Source organism: Schistocerca piceifrons, chromosome 9 (genome assembly GCF_021461385.2).
Source record: "Schistocerca piceifrons isolate TAMUIC-IGC-003096 chromosome 9, iqSchPice1.1, whole genome shotgun sequence".
Taxonomy (NCBI): Eukaryota; Metazoa; Arthropoda; class Insecta; order Orthoptera; family Acrididae; genus Schistocerca; species Schistocerca piceifrons.
Genome location: NC_060146.1, coordinates 141,140,477 through 141,165,758, shown reverse-complemented (window position 1 = coordinate 141,165,758; position 25,282 = coordinate 141,140,477). Strand labels below are relative to the sequence as shown.

Genomic DNA, 25,282 nt, shown 5'->3' with positions numbered 1-25,282 from the left:
ACTAATGTCATCTGCAAAATAGGTAATTTTAGTTGTTGTGTATCAGATGTGTCGTCGTTCATGTATAATAGAAACAATAATTGGACCTAATATTGAGCCTTGTGGAACCCTATAAGTGGATTGTTACGTTGGTTAAGAGGACATTGCATGTTCAATTCGTTGAAATTTAGCATTTTCCGTTTTCTCCTCCATAATGTTGTTTGGACTTTCTGAACATTTTGGTATATAATACATTAAAATCAGACAATTGTGAGGCCTTCAAATAATATTTTTAATGTTGAAGTGCAACTGTCAAGTTTCGCAGCTACGCATATGCTGCGACAGTTGAGCAGTTATATCTTGGGAATTACACAGTCAAGAAGGCTGTGAATTACTTTGTTTTGTGCCTACTGCTACGTCTCAGAAGTTGGCATTACGATTAAACTAATCAGTCCTTTGTTTATGATACTATTTTTCGTTGAAAGTAGTGTGATTATCGGCTATTTTTGTAGTAAGCTAACTTCTATTACTTTTTATACGTAAATAAAATGACTAAGCGTGAAAGTAGCTTCAAGAAACGCAGATTTGCGGATAACATATGTGAGACCTGCATTTTCTTCTGAAGTACTTGAAAATACAGGCACTAGCAGTGAAGAAAACCACGATGATGTTTCTGAAGTGACCATGCCCCCTGGTGCATCGAAAAGGAAAGTAACTTTAGGAACGGGTGACAGTGGTAAAAGTAATGATATTACGGCAATCAAACCAGAAAGTGAATGGGTCTTTCAATAACGTTGTGTTGTGCTGTGTGCCTAAAAATGTATTTGTTGGCATTATGACTCTAACGCTAGCAGTGTCTGATGCTGTAATACCTTTTAATGGTGGGAACTATGAAAGACTTAAGGTTCTGGAGAAGTTAGGGGTAACATTGGGACAGAACACAGCTCTGAAGGACTGCGGGAACTGCATGAGCTTCATTTACATGAAGTAGAGTTAGGTACTCAGCAAATGACAAAGGAAGCAAGAAAGAAAAGGAGGCGGCAAGTACTGGGTTGTTGTGACACTGAAGAAGACACAGACTATGGGTCAGGGCAATTCTAGTGCATAAAAGACGCAGAAGTGTGTATAAGAATTTGTAATAAATAAACCTCAATATCTCTAACTACATTTTTTGCAATAAACTGTTTTCTAAAACAGTACTAATGATAGAGACATGAAATTTTTCGCAGCATGCTAAGTGCGAGATTCAACACATATGGAACTAGAATAATTTAAATATCCTGAGTCGTTTTGTTTTTATGTTCATTTATTTACAAAATTCTGTCAAAAAATTGAGTGTTTGGAAAAATGATAACATGCCCCATAATACAATTTTAGTAATAATTCTAGTTCACTGTATACAGAGAGGTGCATTCAATTGTAAGTTGTTGTCTTAAAAATTTTCCAAGATAATGGGTCACAAAATTCGATAATTAAACATTGGCGGCATGGGACATACAACGTCCACTTGAAACGTTAAGTTAAACTTTCTGTAGAGTGATTAGGTGACGGGCCCAGCACCAGATATGGTAAACTGATACTGTGGACAGTCAACCACAGCGTAATGTGGGTTTACTTTAGGCCCCACAACGTGTTGCCCTCCGCCGGTGGCTCTGGGTGGTGTACAGTGTACAGTGTAGAGTGTTTTACCTGTGCGGTGTGCCGACAGCCGGTGTACCGCGACGACGAGCTGGCGTGCGCGCGCGCCCTGCGGACCCGCAGCAGCTCGGAGCCCTGCCTGCACACCGCCGGCGGCAGCCCGGGCCTGCGCCGGCGCGCCAACTCCGACTTCCTGGGCGGCGTGGGCTCCGGCGGCGGCCGCGGCCGGCTGCCCAGGGTGATGTCCGAGACCGACCTGGGCCGCATCGACCGCGCCGCCACGTTCGCCACGGCCAGGGCGGCCATCCGACCCGCGGAGCTGCTGGCCCGCGTCGTGGGGGCGCTCAGCAACGCCGCCGCCGGTGAGTCCGTCGACCGGGGGTCCGTGCAGCCCCAAAAGATCCACCCCCAGAAGGGGCGGCTGAAACAGTGCTGACCACTGGCACAGAAACGCCACCTTCATACCCGTCTATGCACATTCATTTGGCATATAACTGGGTGGTTATAATTAAACTTTCCCTATTTAACACATTACAACACATTAGAACACGGAAACCAATTACTGTATGAGTACCTAACCTGGTAGCATTAATGTCAAGCAAATGGGTGCCGGCTTTCAAACAATAGTGTGAAATGCTGGTGTGGCCCTCAACTAGCAAGAGAACCTCCCCGTCGCACCCCCCCCCCTCCCCCTTCAGATTTAGTTATAAGATGGCACAGTGAATAGGCCTTGAAAAACTGAACACAGATCAATCGAGAAAACAGGAAGAAGTTGTGTGGAACTATGAAAAAATAAGCAAAATATAAAAACTGAGTAGTCCATGCGGAAGATAGGCAACATCAAGGATACTGTGAGCTCCGGAGTGCCGTGGCCCCGTGATTAGCGTGAGCTGCTGCAGAACGAGAGGTACTTGGTTCAAGTCTTCCCTCGAGTGAAAAGTTTAATTTTTTATTTTCAGACAGTTATCAAACTTCAGGCACTCACACATAATCAACTTCGCTCTCCAAAATTACAGGACATGTTCAGATTTGCTTGGACATATGCAGGATTTGGCGGTCTACACACGGAAAAATTTGAAAACGTTAAAAACATGTGTTTTGACAGAGCACAGGGAAACCTGTGCGACTGTGAAACTGTTGCATTCATTTGCTGCAGCTTATGTGACAATCTCTTTTGTTTTCATCACTTTTTTGGGAGTGATTATCACATCCACAAGAAAACCTAAGCCATTCGGTGTGGCCGTGCGGTTCTAGGCGCTTCAGTCTGCAACCGCGTGACCGGTACGGTCGCAGGTTCGAATCCTGCCTCGGGCATGGATGTGTGTGTTGTCCTTAGGTTAGTTAGGTTTAAGTAGTTCTAAGTTCTAGGGGACTGATGACGTCAGATGTTAAGTCCCATTGTGCTCAGAGCCAGCCAAGAAAACCTAAATCGGGCAAGGTAGAAGAATCTTTTTACCCATTCGCCAAGTGTACAAGTTAAGTGGGTCGACAACATATTCCTGTCATGTGACGCACATGCCGTCACCAGTGTCATATACAATATATCAGACGTGTATTCCTGTCGAGGAATCGTTTGACCTATGACCTTGCGATCAAATGTTTTCGTTTCTCATTGGAGGGGCACGTCCTTTCGTCTACTAATCGCACGGTTTTGCGATGCGGTAGCAAAACACAGACACTATACTTATTACAGTGAACAGAGACGTCAATGAACGAACGGACAGATCATAACTTTGCGAAAATAAAGAAAAGTAACTTCTCACTCGAGGGAGGACTTGAACCAAGGACCTCTCGTTCCGCAGCTGCTCACGCTGACCACGGCGCTCCGTAGCTCACAGTATCCTTGATGTTGCCTATGTTGTGCATGGACTATTCAGTTCGTATATTTTGCTTATTTTTTTCATAGTTCCACACAACTTCTTCCAGTTTTCTCGATTGATCTGTGTTCAGGCCTATCCACTATGCCAACTTATAACTAAATCTGGGGGGGGGGGGGGGGGGTGCGATGGGGAGGTTCCCTTGTAAGTACCCTCCGACTCAACGTTGTAATATTAAAAGTTTTGGCTGGTTTCGTTGTCTAGGGGCTGGGATACATAGTTGCAACACTACAGGCCAAATACTCCTGAGTTTACAGTATACGATAAGAATACGCACATGAATCGAATAATCGAAGGCTTCTATCACTCGGCAATGGCGAATTATGAAAGTAACATATAAAATTGTAGACGAAAGATTGCAATTAAATAAATTCCTCAGGTACTTCTCCGCGACCACGCGCAAACTGCTCCACCGTCCAAGTCTTTCCGCCGCCTGTGCGTCGGCCGCGCCGTCGCGTCCAGCACTTTCCGTGTCCAGTGCCGTACCCTCCAGAACTGCCCAGTGTCCTCCTCTCCCGAACTCGCTTCCATCCACTCTCCCGATTGTCTACAGCGCTCGCGCCATGTCTTCAAACCAACGTACACTCACAAACATATTTAAACACATACGAAATACTGGACTTACATTTAAATAAGTTGAAATTAAATTAATATTGCTACGATTGGACCATAGACACGCTCTAACACAGATTATTAGATGCAAAAACAAATTAAATAAACATACCGGGTGATCAGAAAGTCAGTATAAATATGAATGTATAAATCACGGAATAATGTATATAGAGAGGTACAAATTGACACACATGCTTGAAATGGCATGGGGTTTTATTAGAACCCGAAAAAAATACAAACGTTCAAAAAATGTACGACAGATGGCGCTTCATCTGATCAGAATAGCAATAATTAGCACACCAAAGTAAGACAAAGCACAGATGATGTCCTTTACAGGAAATGCTCAATATGTCCACCATCATTCCTCAACAATAGCTGTAGTCGAGGAATAATGTTGTGAACAGCACTGTAAAGCATGTCTGGAGTTATGGTGAGCCATTGGCGTCGGATGTTGTCTTTCAGCATCCCTAGAGATGTCGGTCGATCACGATACACTTGCGCCTTCAGTTAACCCCAAAGCCAATAATCGCACGGATTGAGGTCTAGGGACCTGGGAGGCCAAGCATTCCGAAAGTGACGGCTGAGCACACGATCATCGCCAAACAATGCGCGCAACAGATCTTTCATGTGTCTAGTAATACTTTCTTGTTGTTTTTTTTGTCTAATAAAACCCCATGTCATTCCAAGCATGTTTGTCCATTTTTACCTCTCTATCTACATTATTCCGTGGTTTATTTTCAAATTTATACTGACTTTTTGATCACCCGGTATATCAAAGGAGTAGCAACAAGAGGTAGGCCAGTAGCGTAAGGTCTCTGTGAATAGTATATATCGGACATAAACAAAGACATAGATGAATAAATATATTTATAAGCATGCTGCTACCGTTTTTTCGTGTAACTGTGGAGTACCTATGGCCTGGTGCGATCGATAGTAATCGGCCACTTTCACCTCCAATAACTCATGTACTGTTCAAGTTACGTGCCTGTAATTCATACCAATTTAGGTTTACACTAATAGCTTTCTAACGACACGTAGATCGACGAAATCGGATGGCCCGTATAGATTTTGTAAATTCGTAGCTGGGTGTTACTTGTATAATTTACAGTCAGATACTAAACTTTAAACTAATAAAGATATTGAAGATCTGATTACACCATCAGAATTGTCGTGCAAATAATAGTAATGTACATATTTCTTTTTGAGCTATCATGATTCATCTGGCTACTACTAATTTCTATACGAACTGTGAAATGTCTGCCATTAAGGTTTCACAAAGTCCGCCATCTTTGGCCCTCCCGGCGCACAGCGTCACCAAGGAATTCCCAGCCATGTGCTCGATGGACCACGTGGTCCGGCCGTTGTGCCGCACCATGTGCTTGCTAGGGAGCCGCGCCTAGCCAAACGGCCCGAGCAGTGGCCGCCAACTCTCAACTTAGAATATTTTTAGGGCGCCACGACCCGCCCGTTACCTCATATGCAGTGTGCTGGTATGGTACATCATACCACTACATACCGGTACCATTACCGCTGCAAAATGGGCTCAATATGCCACACAGAAGAGTCTGAAAACGCAGGATTTCATTCTATACAGCAGAACGAAGCAGGTCCATAGGTAAGCTGGATACCTCTCTTTATATGCTGCACTTCAAATCAGTACACGTGTGAGCGTTCGCCTGGTAAAACCTGTCCTTCAGGTAGACCCACAATCAGAAATCACAGGGAGTAACATCAGGTGATCGTGCTGGCCAAGCATTTGGAAACGATCGGCTGACGATTCGATCGCTCCCAAATGTTTTCTGGAGAGGCAGGTGAACCTAAAGAGCGTTGTGCGGTGGGGCCCCATCTTGCACGAAAACTGTTGAGTTCAATGTATCTCTTACCTGTAGGGCAGGTATGACGTGCTGGCGAAGCATATCGCAGTAACGCTGGCCAGTCACACTGCACTCCAGTGGTCCTTGAGCGCCAACTGGTTCAAAAAAAAGAATGGGCCAAGGTTGAGCGTAGCCCTGAAGCCACACTGCATGGTCACTCGTTCACCATACAGAGGAACTCCATCCACAATGACTGGAGATGTAGATCCCCACACTCGCCAATTCTGTGTGTTCACCTCACCTGTCAGAAGAAAATAAGCTTTGCCTGTCCATAGGATGGTCGAGAGCCAGCCGTCATCAGCTTCAATCCTTGCGACAAAGTGGAGAGCGAAATCAATACGTTGTTGCGCGTCCTATGGTGCAAGATGCTATACAACACGGATCTTGTACAGATGCCATTTGAGAACAGTGCAAAGCACCTTCCATACAGTGAACCATAGGATGTTCAACTGTTGTGACACAGCACGCCCACTGCCTGACGATCGGGAATTCCGCGCAACGTTGTCTGCCATAGCAACAGCGATTTCATCATCACCTGTGGTGCAAATGGTTGTCGGCCTCTGCCTGATCCGACACCCAGTTCCCCAGTCAACTCGAACTTCTTCACCATGCTCCACACAGCAGGTGGAGAAAGACGACCTTTCCGTAATCCTTTCAGCCGGCGATATTCTCGAAGTGCAGCTGCAGCAATACTGTTGTTTTGGTAATAGAATTTCTCCAATAATGTCCTGCTGATTTTGTCCAACCTCATGCTGACACGTCAACAAGTGCACTCTGACTAGTCAGGTCCGCCACACTATGAATGAGGCTGACTGATCACAGCACCTTGTGACCATAGTTGTAAATGGATGGTGGCGCTGTGACTCATGAAAATCATGCACTCCATACCCTGGACATTAATGCTACCAATTTTGGTCCTCGTACAGTAATTAGTTTCCATGTTATAAGGTGTTAAACAGGGAAAATTTAATTATAACCACCCAGTATAACAGTCTCATTCGTAGATTCTCAAATATACAATTCCCATGAACACATTTACCCTGTAACGTTGATACACTATGATAAGTAAATGTGACCGTGTAAATATGAACATCGTAACAGATAGTCTGTATGTTGCATCTAATAGCAACTTATGCATTTTGACAGGAACAATGCACATAAAAGTAACGACTAACGACTTACATATACGTACAGACTCTAGTGTGAAACAAGCTACAGTCAAATTCCAGACACACACTGCTTCTGTCGAACATTAACTTTAGAGAAGCACGCCATACAGATAAATAAAGTGTATGCCTTACTTAACTTTCTGAATATGTTACAGTATGTAACACACATTACTTAAAAGACAAATAGTTTGTGGAATAATTGTCCGTGAAATCGGCAGACCCAAAGTCTTCCATCTGACTGTTACAAGGTATAACGAGATTCATCTCTCCAACTCAGCTGGACTGAGTGAGGTGGCGTAGTGGTTAGCACAGTCTACTCGCATTCAGGATAAAGACGGTTAACACCTGGGTCCAGCCATCCATATTTAGGTTCCCTGTGATTTCCGTAAATTGCTCCAGGCAAATGCTGGCATGGTTCCTTAGAAAGGACATAGCCAGTTTCCTTCCCCATCCTTCCCTTATCCGAGCCTGGGCTCCATCCCTAATGATCTCAATGGCATTAACCTCTCCTCCTCCTCCAAATCAGTCGCTCTGTATCGTCAATGACAGATGATATCCCACTGCTATCTGGGGTGTCTCCAGAAATACCTTCACTGGTCGTCAGGGCTCCTATCAAGGTGGACATCACTAGACAGTTCTACACCAATTCGAAATAAAGTTGCTGAATGCAAGTAACTTGGCCTTAGTTGCTAGGTACGGATGTACTACCTGTTGGAGACATGCGTAAATTTGTGCCTGATCGGAACTCAAGCACAGATTTCTCATTTTTTGCGTGTGGTCATCTTAAGCATTAGGCGAATCAGACAGAAGGAGACAATAAGGAAACGAGGCCTATGATATCTTTTGCCTGCCCCGGAATGTAACATTTACTTGCATGTCTGGATGAGCAAACATTGATGACGATATACAGCCACCCAAAATGAATCTAGGAGGCTATGGTATAGGGATGTAGACAGTATGATATATGGAAGTTTGGATCAGTCTGGGAGGTGTGCATGGGTAGCCTAATGATTTAGATGATTGCGTTCGAGCCGGCCGGTGTGACCGTGCGGTTCTAGGCGCTTCAGTCTGGAACCGCGTGACTGCTACGGTCGCAGGTTCGAATCCTGCCTCGGGCATGGATGTGTGTGATGTACTTAGGTTAGTTAGGTTTAATTAGTTCTAAGTTCTAGGCGACTGATGACCTCAGAAGTTAAGTCGCATAGTGCTGAGCCATTTGAACCATTTGATAGCGTTCGAGTCTTGGTCCTGCACAAATTTTCATATGCCACTAGCAGGTATTACATCTATTACCAAACACATCTGAGGCTAAGCTATTCGCATTCAGCGAATTTATTTCAAATTAATTTCGGATCGCTCTATATCATTATCAGTGTCTGCTCATCCAGACATGCAAGTAAATAATTCTACTCCAGTGAATGAGATTACAGCCGAAAGACGTGTTTGGAGATGGCCCAGTCAGTGGTGGGATACCAACCTGACTGTTGCTCGTCATACGGCCCAACAGCAAGGAATGATGGTGTGGGGTCAGACTTCTTTTCATAACAGCGTCTCTTTGGTTCTCATCCATGGCATCCTTACAGCACAGGGGTACGTCAGCGATATTCTACAGCCCGCTTTATTGGCCTTCATGGCAAGCCAGCCAGGGCTTACGTTTCAGTAAGCAAACGCCCGCTCACACTTGGTCAGTGTTTCTAGTACTTCTCTTTGGACGAGGCGTATTTTTTTTGTAAGTACTGTTTCGAAATTAAAAAAAGACGTGCTAAGATATCTCAAAAATTTTATTTTTACATGAAAACCTGTACGTTAATCTACTTTTCTACATAATTTCCGTCAATATTTAGGCACTTGTCATAACATTGTACCAATTTTTGAATACCCTCCTCATTTAAGTATGCCGCCTGAGTTGTTAATCACTGCATCACCACTGTTTTGACTTCGTCATCGTCTTGAAGACGCTGACCGCCCAGGTGTTTCTTCAAGTGCAGGAACAGATGGTAGTCACTGGGCACAAGATCGGGTCTGTACGGAGGATGATCTGCAGTTTCCCATCGAAAAGATGTGATGATATCTTTGGTCTGATTCGCCGCATGCGGACGGGCATTGTCTTGCAGCAAAGCGGTGCCCTTGCTCAACTTCCATGGACTGTTGCTTTGATTCTGGTGTGACGTAGGCCACCCATGTTTCATCTCCCGTAACAATTTGGCTTAAGAAGTCATCACCGTCGTTGTGGTACCGCTCAAGGAAAGTCAATGCACTGTCTAAACGTTTAGTTTTCGTGCACATCCGTCAACATTTTCGGTGCTCAACGTGCGCACATTTTTCGGCAATTCAAGTGCTCGATCACAATGCCATACAAAACACTACGAGAAACATTAGGAAAGTAATCCGGCAAGGAGGAAATCGCAAAGCGTCTGTTTTCTCTCACCTTATTGTCCACTTCCTGTACAAAACTTTCATTAAAGACCGAAGGACGCCCACTCCGTTGTTCATCCTGCACATTTGTGCGGCCAGCTTTAAATGCCCTCACCCACTATCTTACCATTCCATCACCCATAATGTTTTCTCCGTAAACTGCACACATCTCACGATGAATATCGATCGCTTTTAGGCCTTTAGCACTAAGAAATCTTATAACAACCCGTACTTCACAGTCGGCGGGACTCATGATTATCGGAGGCATCTTAAACACTCAGTACACAACGTAAACAAAGAAGAATCAGACTGTAATGGCGTCAGTGCGTAGATTAAAGTACAGGCTTTCATGTAAAAATAAAATTATTGAGATATCTTAGCACTTTTTTTATTTCAAAATGGTAATTACTTAAAAAACCACGCCTCGTACTTGCTAAACCCTCTCTTGGCCAGCAAGGTCGCTGGATCTCTGCCCAATTGAGAAAGTTTGGAGCATAATGGGCAGGGCTCTCCAACCACAGCGAGATTTTGACAATGTAACCTATCAGTTGGACACAATTTGCCACGATATTCCTCAGGATGAGTGTAGTGTCATTGACTTGATGAATTTGTAAAGCTATTTCTCTTACATAAATCATCCAATTTTTTTAGAATTGTAATCGTTTTTTCAGTGTATTTTGGTTCTGATCAGTGCTTAACAAAGATTTTAGCATCTCAGCCATTCTACGAACCCTCACAACTGATGTAACGCCCAGTAGTGTTGCGAAGGCTATCTCGTTGTTGGCCACGCGGAATTCGCCAAGCGGTCTTAGGCGCTGCAGTCATGGACTGTGCGGCTGGTCCCGGCGGAGGTTCGAGTCCTCCCTCGGGCATGGGTGTGTGTGTTTGTCCTTAGGATAATTTCGTTTAAGTAGTGTGTAAGCTTAGGGACTGATGACAGCAGTTAAGTCCCTTAAGATTTTACACACCTTTGAACACATTTTGAGCACATTTCTCGTTGTTGTCTCAGCGTCTTCGCACCACCTGGACTCGCCGGAGAGCGACACGGACTCGGACGCGACGCAGCCGGCGGACAGGGAGGCGACCGGCAGCGGCGGCGTCCACGGCTTCAGCGACGAAGACATCCTGGCCTCTGAGCGCGGCTGGCGCGGCTCCGGCTGGACCGTCGGCGGCTTCAGCATCGGCGGGTGAGTCCCCCTCTGCAGCCGTACACTAGCTCTACACAACAGTCCAGAGTTCTCCTGGTGCGGCTCACCGCACGTGAAATTACACTACTGGCCATTAAAATTGCTACACCAAGAAGAAATGCAGATGATAAACGGGTATTCATTGGACAAATATATTATACCAGAACTGACATGTCATTACATTTTCACGCAATTTGGGTGCATAGATCCTGAGAAATCATTACCCAGAACAACCACCTCTGGCCGTGATAGCGGCCTCGATACGCCTGGGTATTGAGTCAAACAGAGCTTGGATGGCGTGTACAGGTACAGCTGCCCATGCAGCTCCAACACGATATCACAGTTCACCAGGAGTAGTGACTGGCGTATTGTGACGAGCCAGTTGCTCGGTCACCATTGACATCACGTTTTCAGTTGATGAGAGATCTGGAGAATGTGCTGGCCAGGGCAGCAGTCGAACATTTTCTGTATCCAGAAAGGCCCGTACACGACCTGCAACATGCGGTCGTGCATTATCCTGCTGAAATGTAGGGTTTCGCAGGGATCGAATGAAGGGTAGAGCCATGGGTCGTAACACATCTGAAATGTAACGTCCACTGTTCAAAGTGCCGTAAATGTGAACAAGAGGTGACCGAGACTTGTAACCAATGGCACCCCATACCATTACGCCGGATGATACGCCAGTATGGAGATAACGAATACAAGCTTCCAATGTGCGTTCACCGCGATGTCGACAAATACGGATGCGACCATCATGATGCTGTAAACAGAACCTGGATTCATCCGAAAAAATGACGTTTTGCCATTCGTGCACCCAGGTTCGTCGTTGAGTACACCATCGTAGGCGCTCCTGTCTGTGATGCAACGTCAAGGGTAACCGCAGCCATGGTCTCCCAGATGATAGTCCATGCTGGAGCAAACGACATCGAACTGTTCGTGCAGATGGTTGTTGTCTTGCAAACGTCCCCATTTGTTGACTCATGGATCGAGACGTGGCTGCACGATCCGTTACAGCCATGCGGATAAGATGCCTCTCATCTCGACTGCTAGTGGTACGAGACCATTGGGATCCAGCACGCCGTTCCGTATTACCCTCCTGAACCCACCAATTCCATATTCTGTTAAGTCATTGGATCTCGACCAACGCGAGCAGCAATGTCGCGATACGATAAACCGCAATCGCGATAGGCTACAATCCGACCTTTATCAAAGTCGGAAACTTGGTGGTACGCATTTCTCCTCCTTACACGAGGCTTCACAACAACGTTTCACCAGGCGACGCCGGTCATCTGTGTATGAGAAATCGGCTGGAAACTTTCCTCATCTCAGCACATTGTAGGTGTCACCACCGGCGCCAACCTTGTGTGAATGATCTGAATAGCTAATCATTTGCATATCACAGCATCTTCTTCCTGTCTGTTAAATTTCGCGTCTGTAGCAATTTTAATGGCCAGTAGTGTAGATGCATGGTACATTCAATTTTGGAAATCATTAGGGAATTCAGTATTCCGAAACCCACAATATAACACTAATAAGAAACTTCAGCCATTACCTCTCCCCATGGACAATGCAGCGGCCGATGGACTTCGCGTAACGACCGAGAGTGTCGGCACATGCTTAGAGTTATCAGTTCTAACAGACCAGCACAACTGCGTGAAATAACCGCGGAAATCAACCTGGGAGGTACGGCGAACGTAGCCTTTAGAATTGTGCGGCGAAATTTGGCGTTCATGGGCTGTGGTACCAGACGACCGACGCGAGAACCTTTGCTAACAGCATGACGTCGGCTGCGGCGCCTGTCCTGGTCTCGTAACCACATCAGTTGCACCCTATACGACTGTAAAACAGCGGTCTGCTCAGATGGGTTCCGATTTCATTTGGTAAGAGTTGTTAATAGGATTCGAGTGTGGTGCAGAGCTCACGTAGCCATGGACCCAGGTTGTCAACAAGGCTCTCTGCAGTCTGGTGGTGGCTCAGTAATGGTGTACGCCGTATTTACATGGAATTCACTGGATACTCTGGTCCAACTGAAACGATCAATGACTGGAATTGGTCGTGTTCGGCTACTTGGACACCATTGGCAACAAATTTTTATGGATGACAATGCACAATGCCATGGTGACCACTAATTTGATGGTAATTATTCAAATCACACAAGTAGGGTGGGGTAAATGGTATGGATGTTAATTAAAGACGCAACTCTTTCCATCTTATCCTACAATAGATATTCCAATAGCATGTACTGTTAGTTTTAATCCTAGGGCAAGGAGATAAGGATACAGTTCTACCCAGACTTTTATAAAAGTCCAAATATTAAATGTGATAGCACGACTTGGACAATCCTCGAAGTTGCCGTGCGGTTAAAGGCGCTGCAGTCTGGAACCGCAAGACCGCTACGGTCGCAGGTTCGAATCCTGCCTCGGGCATGGATGTTTGTGATGTCCTTAGGTTAGTTAGGTTTAACTAGTTCTAAGTTCTAGGGGACTAATGACCTCAGCAGTTGAGTCCCATAGTGCTCCGAGCCATTTCAACCATTTTTTTGGACAATCCTAGAGAATGAGTTGACCACTCACATCGCCCGACATGAGTCCCACCCAACGTAATCTAGCGTTCAGTTCGTGCACAAAATCCTGCACTGGCAACACGTGACTGTGCACGGCTATAGAGGCAGAATGGCTGCATATTTCTGCAGGGGATTTCCAACGACTTGTAGAGTCCATGCTACGTGGAGCTGCTACACTACACCGGACAAAAGCAGGCCCGACACGATGTTAGAAGGTATCCCACGACTTTTGTGACCTCAGTGTATTTTAAAAGCGGATCAGTCAGTTTTGGAAAATGAGAATACACTGTTTTACTACTCAGGATCCATTAGACGTCTCATACAGGGTCACTGCTAAGTAAGGGAGAGTGTTGAACCTTGGCACAGTTTTATCAAAATCTAGCCTCTAACCAGCAACATACTAGGAATTTAATATGCACTGGTGTGCAAAACTGATGGAGTAAAGTAAGTTTCACATGATGAGTCACTAGAAAGTAACGTAGTTCGATGAAACGTCGACCATATATACACTGGGGAAAAAAATCTGCAACACCACGAAGGAGTTGTGTGACAAGGAAACGTTGGTAGGCGTGGCTCTACATCTGAAAGATGCAAATCATATTTGCTTCAAATACACGCTGTAAGGGTCGTGACTGTTAGTTAGCTTTGAGATGGAATGTGGTCAGTTGTGTTAGTCACCAATGCCTTTAAGGTGACAAAGATGCCATTATCAACATCAGGTTGGTGGTGAGTTTGAACAAGATCGTGTAGTAGGGCTGCGAGTAGCTGACTGTTCCTTCTGTGATACAGTAGAAAGTCTTGGCAGGAATGTAGCCACTGCACATGACTGCTGGTAGCAGCAGTCGCAAGAATGTACAGCTGAAAGAAGTCTGGACTCCGTATGGCCGTGTGGCTCTACCAAGAAGTAAGATCATCATGTTCAGTGTATGTCTCTGGTGCATCATACTGTACCTATAGCAGTAATCTGACAGCAGTTGGCACCGCAGTGACACAACCAACTGTTACAAATCGGTTATTTCAGGGACAGCTCCGAGCCAGATGCCCTGTAGCGTAAATTTCACTGACTCCAAGCCACCTCCATTTTCCTCTTTAGTTTGTCAAGCAAGACATTATTGGAGAGCAGGATGGAGCTCTGTTGTGTTTTCTGATGAAAGATGGTGGTTCAGTCTGTTGTGCTGCCATTCATGAACAGCATCCCAGAGTGTGATACTCAACAGGATAACACTGGTCCACATACTGCTGTTGTAATCCCCCATGAACCATGGACCTTGCCGTTGGTGGGGAGGCTTGCGTGCCTCAGCGATACAGATGGCCGTACCGTAGGTGCAACCACAACGGAGGGGTATCTGTTGAGAGGCCAGACAAACGTGTGGTTCCTGAAGAGGGGCAGCACCCTTTTCAGTAGTTGCAGGTGGAACAGTCTGGATGATTGACTGATCTGGCCTTGCAACACTAACCAAAGCGGCCTTGCTGTGCTGGTACTGCGAACGGCTGAAAGCAAGGGGAAACTACAGCCGTAATTTTTACCGAGGGCATGCAACTATACTGAATGGTTAAAAGATGATGGCGTCCTCTTGGGTAAAATAATCCGGAGGTAAAATAGTCCCCCATTCGGATCTCCGGGCGGGGACTGCTCAGGAGTACGTCGTTATCAGGAGAAAGAAAACTGACGTTCTACGGATCGGAGCGTGGAATGTCAGATCTTTTAATCGGGAAGGTAGGTTAGAAAATTTAAAAAGGGAAATAAGTTAAAGTTAGATATAGTGGGAAGTAGTGAAGTTCGGTGGCAGGAGGAACAAGACTTCTGGTCAGGTGACTACAGGGTTATAAACACAAAATCAAATAGGGGTAATGCAGGAATAGGTTTAATAATAAATAAAAAAAATTGTAGTGTGGGTTAGCTACCACCAACAGCATAGTGAACGCATTATTGTGGCCAAGATAGATACGAAGCCCATGCCTACTACTGTAGTACAAGTTTATATGCCAACTAGCTCTGCAGATGATGAAGAAATTGATGAAATGTATGATGAGATAAAAGAAATTATTCAGGTAGTCAAGGGAGACGAAAATTTAATAGTCATGGGTGACTGGAATTCGAGAGTAGGAAAAGGGAGAGAAGGAAACATAGTGAGTGAATATGGGTTGGGGGAGAGAAATGAAAGAGGAAGCCGTCTGGTAGAATTTTGCACAGAGCATAACTTAATTACAGCTAACACTTGGCTCAATAATCATAAAAGTAGGTTATATACATGGAAGAATCGTGGAGATACTAGAAGGTATCAGACAGATTATATAATGGTAAGACAGAGATTTAGGAACCAGGTTTTAAATTTTAAGACATTTCCAGGGGCAGATGTGGACTCTGACCACAATCTATTGGTTATGAACTGTAGATTAAAACTGAAGAAACTGCAGAAAGGTGGGAATTCAACGAGATGGGACCTGGATAAACTGACTAAACCAGAGGTTGTACAGTGTTTCAGGGAGAGCATAACGGAACAGTTGACAGGAATGGGGGAAAGAAATACAGTAGAAGAAGAATGGGTAGCTTTGAGGGATGAAATAGTGAAGGCAGCAGAGGATCAAGTAGGTAAAAAGACGAGGGCTAATAGAAATCCTTGGGTAACAGAAGTAATATTGAATTTAATTGAAGAAAGAAAAAAATATAAAAACGCAGTATATGAAGCAGGCAAAAAGGAATACAAACGTCTCAAAAACAAGATCGACAGGAAGTGCAAAATGGCTAAGCAGGGATGGCTAGAGGACAAATGTAAGGATGTAGAGGCTTATCTCACTAGGGGGTAAGATAGATACTGCCTACAGGAAAATTAAAGAGACCTTTGGAGAGAAGAGAGCCACTTGTATGAATACCAAGAGCTCAGATGGAAACCCATTTCTAAGCAAGGAAGGGAAAGCAGAAAGGTGGAAGGAGTATATAGAGGGTCTATGCAAGGGCGATGTACTTGAGGACAATGATATGGAAATGGAAGAGGATGTAGATGAAGGTGAAATGGGAGATACGATACTGCGTGAAGAGTTTGACAGAGCACTGAAAGACCTGAGTCGAAACAAGGTCCCGGGAGTAGACAACATTCCATTGGAACTACTGACGGCCTTGGGAGAGCCAGTCCTGACAAAACTCTGCCATCTGGTGAGCAAGATGTATGAGACAGGCGAAATATCCTCAGACTTCAAGAAGAATATAATAATTCCAATCCCAAAGAAAGCAGGTGTTGACAGATGTGAAAATTACCGAACTATCAGTTTAGTAAGCCGCGGCTGCAAAATACTAACGCGTATTCTTTACAGACGAATGGAAAAACTGGTATAAGCCGACCTCGGGGAAGATCAGTTTGGATTCCGCAGAAATGTTGGAACACGTGAGGCAATACTGACCCTACGGCTTATCACACAAGATAGATTAAGGAAAGGCAAACCTACATTTCTAGCATTTGTAGACTTAGAGAAAGCTTTTGACAATGTTGACTGGAATACTCTCTTTCAAATTCTGAAGGTGGCAGGGGTAAAATACAGGGAGCGAAAGGCTATTTACAATTTGTACAGAAACCAGATGGCAGTTACATGAGTCGAGGGGCATGAAAGGGAAGCAGTGGTTGGGAAGGGAGTGAGACAGGGTTGTAGCCTGTCCCCGATGTTGGTCAATATGTATATTGAGCAAGCAGTGAAGGAAACAAAAGAAAAATTCGGAGTGGGTATTGAAGTCCATGGAGAAGAAATAAAAACTTTGAGGTTCGCCGATGACATCGTAATTCTGTCAGAGACAGCAAAGAACTTGGAAGAGCAGTTGAACGGAATGGACAATGTCTTGAACGGAGGATATGAGATGAACATCAACAAAAGCAAACCGAGGATAATGGAATATAGTCGAATTAAGTCGGGTGATGCTGAGGCAATTAGATTAGGAAATGAGACGCTTAAAGTAGTAAAGGAGTTTTGCTATTTGGGAAGCAAAATAACTGATGGTGGTAGAAGTAGAGAGGATATAAAATGTAGACTGACAATGGCAAGGAAAGCGTTTCTGAAGAAGGGAAATTTGTTAACATCGAGTACAGATTCAAGTGTCAGGTAGTCGGTTCTGACAGTGTATGTATGGAGTGTAGCCATGTATGGAAGTGAAACATGGACGATAAATAGTTTGGACAAGAAGAGAATAGAAGCTTTCGAAATGTGGTGCTACAGAAGAATGCTGAAGATTAGATGGGTAGATCACATAACTAATGAGGAGGTGTTGAATAGAATTGGGGAAAAGAGGAGTTTGTGGCACAACTTGACGAGAAGAAGGGACCGGTTGGTAGGACATGTTCTGAGGCATCAAGGGATCACAAATTTAGCATTGGAGGGCAGCGTGGAGGGTAAAAATCGTAGAGGGAGACCAAGAGATGAATACACTAAGCAGATTCAGAAGGATGTAGGTTGCAGTAGGAGATGAAGAAGCTTGCACAGGATAGAGTAGCATGGAGAGCTGCATCAAACCAGTCTCAGGACTGAAGACATCATTTATTTTGCTCCCCAAATAGCAAAACTCCTTTACTATTTGAAGTGTCTCATTTCCTAATCTAATTCCCTTAGCGTCACCCGACTTATCCTCGTTTTGCTTTTGTTGATGTTCATCTTATATCCTCCTTTCAAGACACTATCCATTCCGTTCAACTGCTCTTCCAAGTCCTTGAATCATCGCAATTTATGATGGTCCCTGGACATTATAAAAGGGGGACATAGGTCTTAATATGGTATGTGATCGCACGGATGGCAGTGCATGCTCTGCAACGTGCCCACATGCTGGCTACCACCATGGTGTTGGGGCATTGCATCCCTCCACCAGCGCGAGTGGCTACTGATGGATGGTTCCTGGTGTACGTGCACATGCTTCAGTACGGCTCTCTAACGCGTCCCACACATGCTCGATGGGGGAACGGGAAGGCCAGTCCATTGCAGTTATTCAAAGAGCTCCTCTAGCTGGGCTGTTCGATGCGGTCGCACATTGTGATCCATAGAAATGAGAGACCGAAACAGCTCTGAGAAGACGCATATGAGGAAGGAGTACAATGTCACAATAACAGTGACCGATGACTGTATTATGTTCAAAGATAGGTATGCCCATACAGCATTATCCCTCCCCACATCATAACACCTGGGCAAACAAAACGATGATGTTAGACAGTGTCCCTGAGTGCATTGTGTGTTCCGTATGAGAGTACATCTAGCATCACTACTCAGACTGGATCTGTTCTCATTCCGAGAGAGGACTCCTCACTGGTCCAGTCCCCACGCACTTGGGGTCATCGCAAATTGTGGAACACGATGCACTCATAAGTCACTGTATGTTCAATTTAATTTTTGCAACATGACAGCGCATTAGAGCTTATTTATTTTCCTATGAAATATTTATGTCTAATAATGCAGTATTCATTTTATGAAGTTAGCAGATGGATGAGGATTAATCAGAAACTACCATTTCGTCCACATCCAGCGGCGTGGCCAAGCCGGCGCCGAAGTTCCGAGCTCGGGCAGCGAGCGAAGCGCGGATCCCGGCGTGGGGCGGCGCGGCCCCCGGGGGCGGCGGCTACAACGCAGAGTGGACGTGGACTGGGGGCGGTGTCCCGCCTTCCAAGTGGGTGCACCAGCTCGTTCGCCAGAAGTCCGCCATGTGAGTCCCAGTTTGCTACCTCTCTCTCACAGCACCTAGAAGAAATACACTCTTTTTAATACTCACACTTCCTGATGAGGCAGATGTGACAAAATTCACTGCCGCGCAAGGTAGCCGCGCGGAATTCGCCCATTGCCACGGTTCGCGCGGCTCCCCCCGTCGGAGGTTCGACACCTCCCTCGGGCACGTGTGCGTGTGTGTGTGTGTTATTCGTAGCGTATTTTAGTTTGAGTTAGATTAAGTAGTGTGTAAGCCTAGGGACGAATGACCTCAGCAGTGTGACGCTAAAGGAACTTAGCACCACCAAAATACCCTCTTCCTGTATTATGTGGACATATTGTATTGGTTAAAAACAGTCTTGGTCGCAATTTAAGTTTTTTATTTTTCAAAGACGCGTTTCGCCTTATTTAGTCATCTTCAGGTTATCTACATAGAAAACAGAACAAATACATCTGAAATACGCGATCGCGTTGTGCAGACTTGGATAACCTACAACCATGTATAAATGGATCAACTATTGAAAGAGCAAATACCTTAATTTGGTATTTCTTAGAAGAATCCTTTAGTCAGTGTAGCCAAGGGGCATCGTCGAATATATCAGCCCAACATCGCCTTCGTTAAAATTAGTAAAAACTTGAAAAGCAGTTTGTTGCTTCTGTTCTGGAAGTTAACAACGCGGCAATGCGTTGGTTATAAAAGTAGCTCTACTCCATAGCAACAGATTGTAACGAAATTGTGCATCCTTTGTTCAGGGATTGTCTGTCGACTTTTCTCTCCGGATCATTGCAGATATACATTTAACGACTAGCTGCGCCCATCGGTTAAACAGTTATTTACATAAAAAAAGCCGGAGTATGTATTTTTCCCAACCTTCTACTAGTCCATCTCTCTTTGTCCACCTCCTACAGCCCCTACCATCTGCCCATCTTTTCCTTCCCCATTTCTCTCTCTCTCCACCCCTCCCTCTCTGTCCACCTCCTCTCTCTCTCTCTCTCTCTCTCTCTCTCTCTCTCTCTCTCTCTCTCTCTCTCTCATTTCCTCATCCCCCTACCGAGCGAAATTTATCAGAGTCAAAAACAGAAAACCTAGATGTGCTAGCTGCCTGCATTTCCCGCTGTAAGCGAGAAATCAGTTGAAAAATCACCGTAAGTACAAATCAACCTATTCTTAACGAACCGTTTTTCGCTGTGCGGGATTAGCCGAGCGGTCTAAGGCGCTGCAGTCATAGACTGTGCGGCTGGTACCGGCGGAGGTTCGAGTTCTCCCTCGGGCATGAGTGTGTGTGTTTGTCCTTAGGCTAATTTAGGTTAAGTAGTGTGTAAGCTTAGGGAATAATGACCTTAGCACTTAAGTCACATAAATTGCGTGAAAGTGTAATCACATGTCAGTTCTAGTATAATATATTTGTCCAATGAATACCTGTTTATCCTCTGCATTTCTTCTTGGTGTAGCAATTTTAATGGCCAGTAGTGTAATTTTCACCAATCGCAAAATCATAGCGACTGCTATTTTTCATTGCAAACTTCTCCGAATTTCCCGCCGTGTCTTAGTAACCCATATATATCACAATAACTATGACCATATATGAGGTGATGGTCACGTTATCATCAACCTGACTTACCAGCGATAAGTAACGCAAAACTGATTTTTGTTACCAAATAGTTTCTGTAAAATCGTTTGAGAAAGATCGCAGGGCACGCGCCTCGATTTTATCAGCGCCGACTGGCCGATTGGTTTCAGACACTGTCGGCCTCCCCTTTCGGACAAACGAATGAACTCGCCCAGCGGTTTGGACGAATACTGGACCCTCTGCGCATCAGCCACTGTATCCTGCGCCAGCTGTAGTTTCTTGAACTCGTTTTCGTAAAATGAACGTGGCTGTGACCGCAGCCAGTTGCGCGGTGAGACTTCGACAATGCCAACGTTGTCGAACCTGTGTCATCCGAGTACTTCCGTTAATGGCGCAAACAAATGAAAATCGTTGGGAGGTAAGTGTGGGCTGTAGAGAGAATGTTCTAGTGTGGTCCAGAAGAGTTCCTGAAATCTTTGTTGAGCGGGCAGCTGTTTGAGGTCGATGGTTGTCACGAAACACGACCCACATCCCGGATTGGAAAAGCGCGCCTTTTTCTGACTACATGCTCGTTTTCTGCCAAAAGTTGGCAATAGTACGCAGCGAACACAATACGACGTTCACGGAGAAAGTTGACGAAAAGAATTCCTTTACATATCAAAATACCGTTGCAAGAACATTTCCCCCAGTGAGATGATTTTTAGTTTTGATGGGTGCAGATTTGTCCCTTTTAGGTCACAGTTCTGTGGAAAAACTGTTCTTCTTCCGTTTGGTGGCGTATCGGTTGTCGCTTGCAAACCTCTAGACGGTGAAAAACAGTGCTCTGCCGTGAGAAGAATGAGGCTCCCACTTTGCGGACACTTTCCGATATCCACGGTTGTCAGTAATGATACCCTGAGCACCACCGTAGCCTACTCGAACCTCACTAGGAATTTCCGCAACTGTTATTCGGCGATCGTCTTTAGTAAGTTGGCTAACAATGCGAATACTCTACTCAGTCACGCTGGTCCTCGTGCGACGTCGCTGAGCTGCCTTCTCAACTGTTTCTCCTCCTCGTAAAAACTGTTTGCATTAAGCGTGCACTTAAGTCTTCCTCATGATGCTGTCCTCGAACTGTGCCGCAAATCGTTTCCAAAATTTCGGACCATTTGTACGACCTCTGTTGTGAGAAACGCGTCTACAATGCGTTGCGCAACAAACGAGGTTACCTCTTGCTCTGGTATTCCAAATCTGACTAAAGAAACGGTGCGAAAACGTTCTAGTTGCAGAGGACACTCACAGGAAACAAAAGCGACAGTGAGCAGAGATCGCGCCGCCCTCCGTTTACAAAAAGCCGTGCGAAACAAAAATTCCGGTTTATATTTCATTCACCCTCTTAACAGGTGATAACGAAGACCACATCTTTCATGTTTTTATTGTCAGGTGCGTTGCTTGGACACGCCATTTCGCTTCCTGCACTTAAAGCTTTATTACTTGATTGCGATATCATAATTTATCAGCAAATCTGTAAAAAAACTCATAACTGTCAATATGTTGTTGTTGTTGTTGTGGTCTTCAGTCCAGAGACTGCAGCTCTCCAAGCTACTCTATCCTGTGCAAGCTTCATCTCCCAGTACCTACTGCGACCTACATTCTTCTGAAACTGCTTAGTGTATTCATCTCTTGGTTTCCCTCTACGATTTTTACCCTCCACGCTGCCCCCCAATACAAAGTTGGTGATCCCTTGATGCCTCAGAATACGCCCTACCAACCGATCCCTTCTCCTAGTCAAGTTGTGCCACAAATTTCTCTTCTCCCCAATTCTATTCAATGCCTCCTCATTAGTTATGTGATCTACCCATCTAATCTTCAGCATTCTTCCGTAGCACCACATTTCGAAAGCTTCTATTCTCTTCTTGTCCAAACTATTTATCGTCCACGTTCCACTTCCATACATGGCTACACTCCATACATACACTGTCAGAACCGACTACCTGACACTTGAATCTGTACTCGATGTTAACAAATTTCCCTTCTTCAGAAACGCTTTCCTTGCCATTGTCAGTCTACATTTTATATCCACTCTACTTCGACCATAATCAGTTATTTTGCTCCCCAAATAGCAAAACTCCTTTGCTACTTTAAGTGTCTCATTTCCTAATCTAATTCCCTCAGCATCACCCGACTTAATTCGACTACATTCCACTATCCTCGTTTTGCTTTTGTTGATGTCCATCTTATATCCTCCTTTCAAGACACTGTCCATTTCGTTCAACTGTTCTTCCAAGTTCTTTGCTGTCTCTGACAGAATTACAATGTCATCGGCGAACCTCAAAGTTTTTATTTCTTCTCCATGGATTTTAATTCCTACTCCGAATTTTTTTTTGTTTCCTTTACTGCTTGCTCAATATACAGATTGAATAACATCGGGGATGGGCTACAACTCTCACTCCCTTCCCAACCACTGCTTCCCTTTCATGCCCCTCGACTCTTATAACTGCCATCTGGTTTCTGTACAAATTGTAAGTAGCTTTTCGCTCCCTGTATCTTACCCCTGCCACCTTCAGAATTTGAGAGTATTCCAGTCAACAGTGTCAAAAGTTTTCTCTAAGTCAAGATTTGTCTCTAAGTCAACATAGTACATGTGAAATCATCTGCAATTCGATATCCAGTCTAGGTAGATGGTAGCGTGGCGACGCTATTTCAGGAGATGTAGGCACCGGATATACTGCCTCACGTATCTTTCCCAGAGTTGGCATTGATTGAATAATGAGTCTCTCATTTAGATTTTATAAGAATCCATTTGATGGAAAATTAAGTATCGCTGTGTCGCCAAGATCTTATGGAATGCGATTACAAGTGCTCTACTTTCCGACTATCTCCGGCGATACGGCTGTCCGTGGGGAGCCTGACGAATGGCGATTAACTGGAAGCCGGCTCATCGCAGGGATTAAGTAGTAGTCGGCTCATCAAAGAGTTGTCTCCACTGTGAAGGGCGTCTGAGTAGGCCAATCACAATGATCCTCACTGAATCTTAGAGCTTAGCGCCGCAGAGTAGTTATCTACTGTGGCTCCGAACTCACGTTGCGCTTTGTTTGTGAACTGCTTTAATTATGTGGAAGGGTATAATCTACTAACTGCGAATCACAAATACTGAGATAGAAAAGTCATGGGATGGATATACACTACTGGTCATTAATATTTCTACACCAAGAAGAAATGCAGATGATAAACGGGTATTCATTGGACAAATATATTATACCATAAGGGAATGTGATTACATTTTCACGCAATTAGGGTGCATAGATCCTGAGAAATAAGTACCCAGAACAACAACGCCTGGCCGTGATAACGGCCTTGATACGCCTTGGCATTGAGTCAAACAGAGCTTGGATGGCGTGTACAGGTACAGCTGCCCATGCAGCTTCAACACGATACCACAGTTCATCTAGAGTAGTGACTGCCGTCTTGTGACGAGCCAGTTGCTCGGCCACCATTGACCAGACGTTTTCAATTGGTGATAGATCTGGAGAATGTGTTGGCCAGAGCAGCAGTCGAACATTTTCTGTATCCAGAAAGGCCCGTACAGGACCTGCAACATGTCATCGTGCATTATACTGCTGAAATGTAGGGTTTCGCAGGGATCGAATGAAGGGTAGAGCCACGGGTCCTAACACATCTGAAATGTAACGTCCACTGTTCGAAGTGGTGTCAATCCGAACAAGAGGTGGCCGAGACGTGTACGCAATGGCACCCCATACCATCACGCCGGATGATACGCCAGTATGGCGATGACGAATACACGCTTCCAATGTGCGTTGACCGCGATGTCGCCAAACACGAACGCGACCATCATGATGCTGTAAACGGAACCTGGATTCATCCGAAAAAATGACGTTTTGCCACTCGTGCACCCAGGTTTGTCGTTGAGTACACCATCACAGGCGCTCCTGTCTGTGATGCAGCGTCAAGGGTAACCGCAGGCATGGTTTCCGACCTGATAGTCCATGCTGCTGCAAACATGTCGAACTGTTCGTGCAGATGTTTGTTGTCTTGCAAACGTCCACATCTGATGACTCAGAGATCGAGAAGTGGCTGCACGATCCGTTACAGCCATGCGGATAAGATGCCTGTCTTCTCGAGTGCTAGTGATACGAGGCCGTTGGGATCCAGCACTGCGTTCTATATTACCCTCCTGAACCCACCGATTCCGTATTCTGCTAACAGTCGTTGGATCTCGACGAACGTGAACAGCAGTGTCGCGATACGATAAACCGCAGTCGCGATAGGCTACAATCCGAGCTTTATCAAAGTCGGAAACGTGATGGTACGCACTTCTCCTCCTTACACTAGGCATCACAGAAACGTTTCACCAGGCAACGCCGGTCAACTGCTGTTTGCGTATGAGAAATCGGTTGGAAACTTTCCTCACGTCAGCACGTTGTAATTGTCGCCACCGGCGGCAACCTTGTGTGAATGCTCTGAAAAGCTAATCATTTACATATCACAGCATCTTCTCCCTGTCGGTTAAATTTCGCGTCTGTTGCACGTCGTCTTCGTGGTGGAGCAATTTTAATTGCCAGTAGTGTAGTACATCTACTGATAGCAGTAATATCACGTACACATCGTATAAAATGACAGAGCATTGGCGGATCAGCCGTTTCTACTTTAGTTATTCATGTGAAAAGTTTCCGACGTGGTTACGGCCAAAAGACGGCAATTAACAGACCTTGAACACCGAATGGTGG

At 45.1% G+C, this 25,282-nt stretch overlaps 1 protein-coding gene across 1 annotated transcript in view; it reads left to right on the top strand.

Moving 5' to 3' along the window:
* The window catches only part of LOC124716767 (open rectifier potassium channel protein 1), a 259,963-nt gene that overhangs the window by 186,064 nt on the left and 48,617 nt on the right, over positions 1 to 25,282 (top strand). Inside the window, exons 6-8 of the mRNA XM_047243313.1 lie at positions 1,688 to 1,979; positions 10,574 to 10,751; positions 18,809 to 18,985. Coding sequence (XP_047099269.1) covers positions 1,688 to 1,979; positions 10,574 to 10,751; positions 18,809 to 18,985 — 647 coding nt within the window. The remainder of the gene's footprint in view (positions 1 to 1,687; positions 1,980 to 10,573; positions 10,752 to 18,808; positions 18,986 to 25,282) is intronic.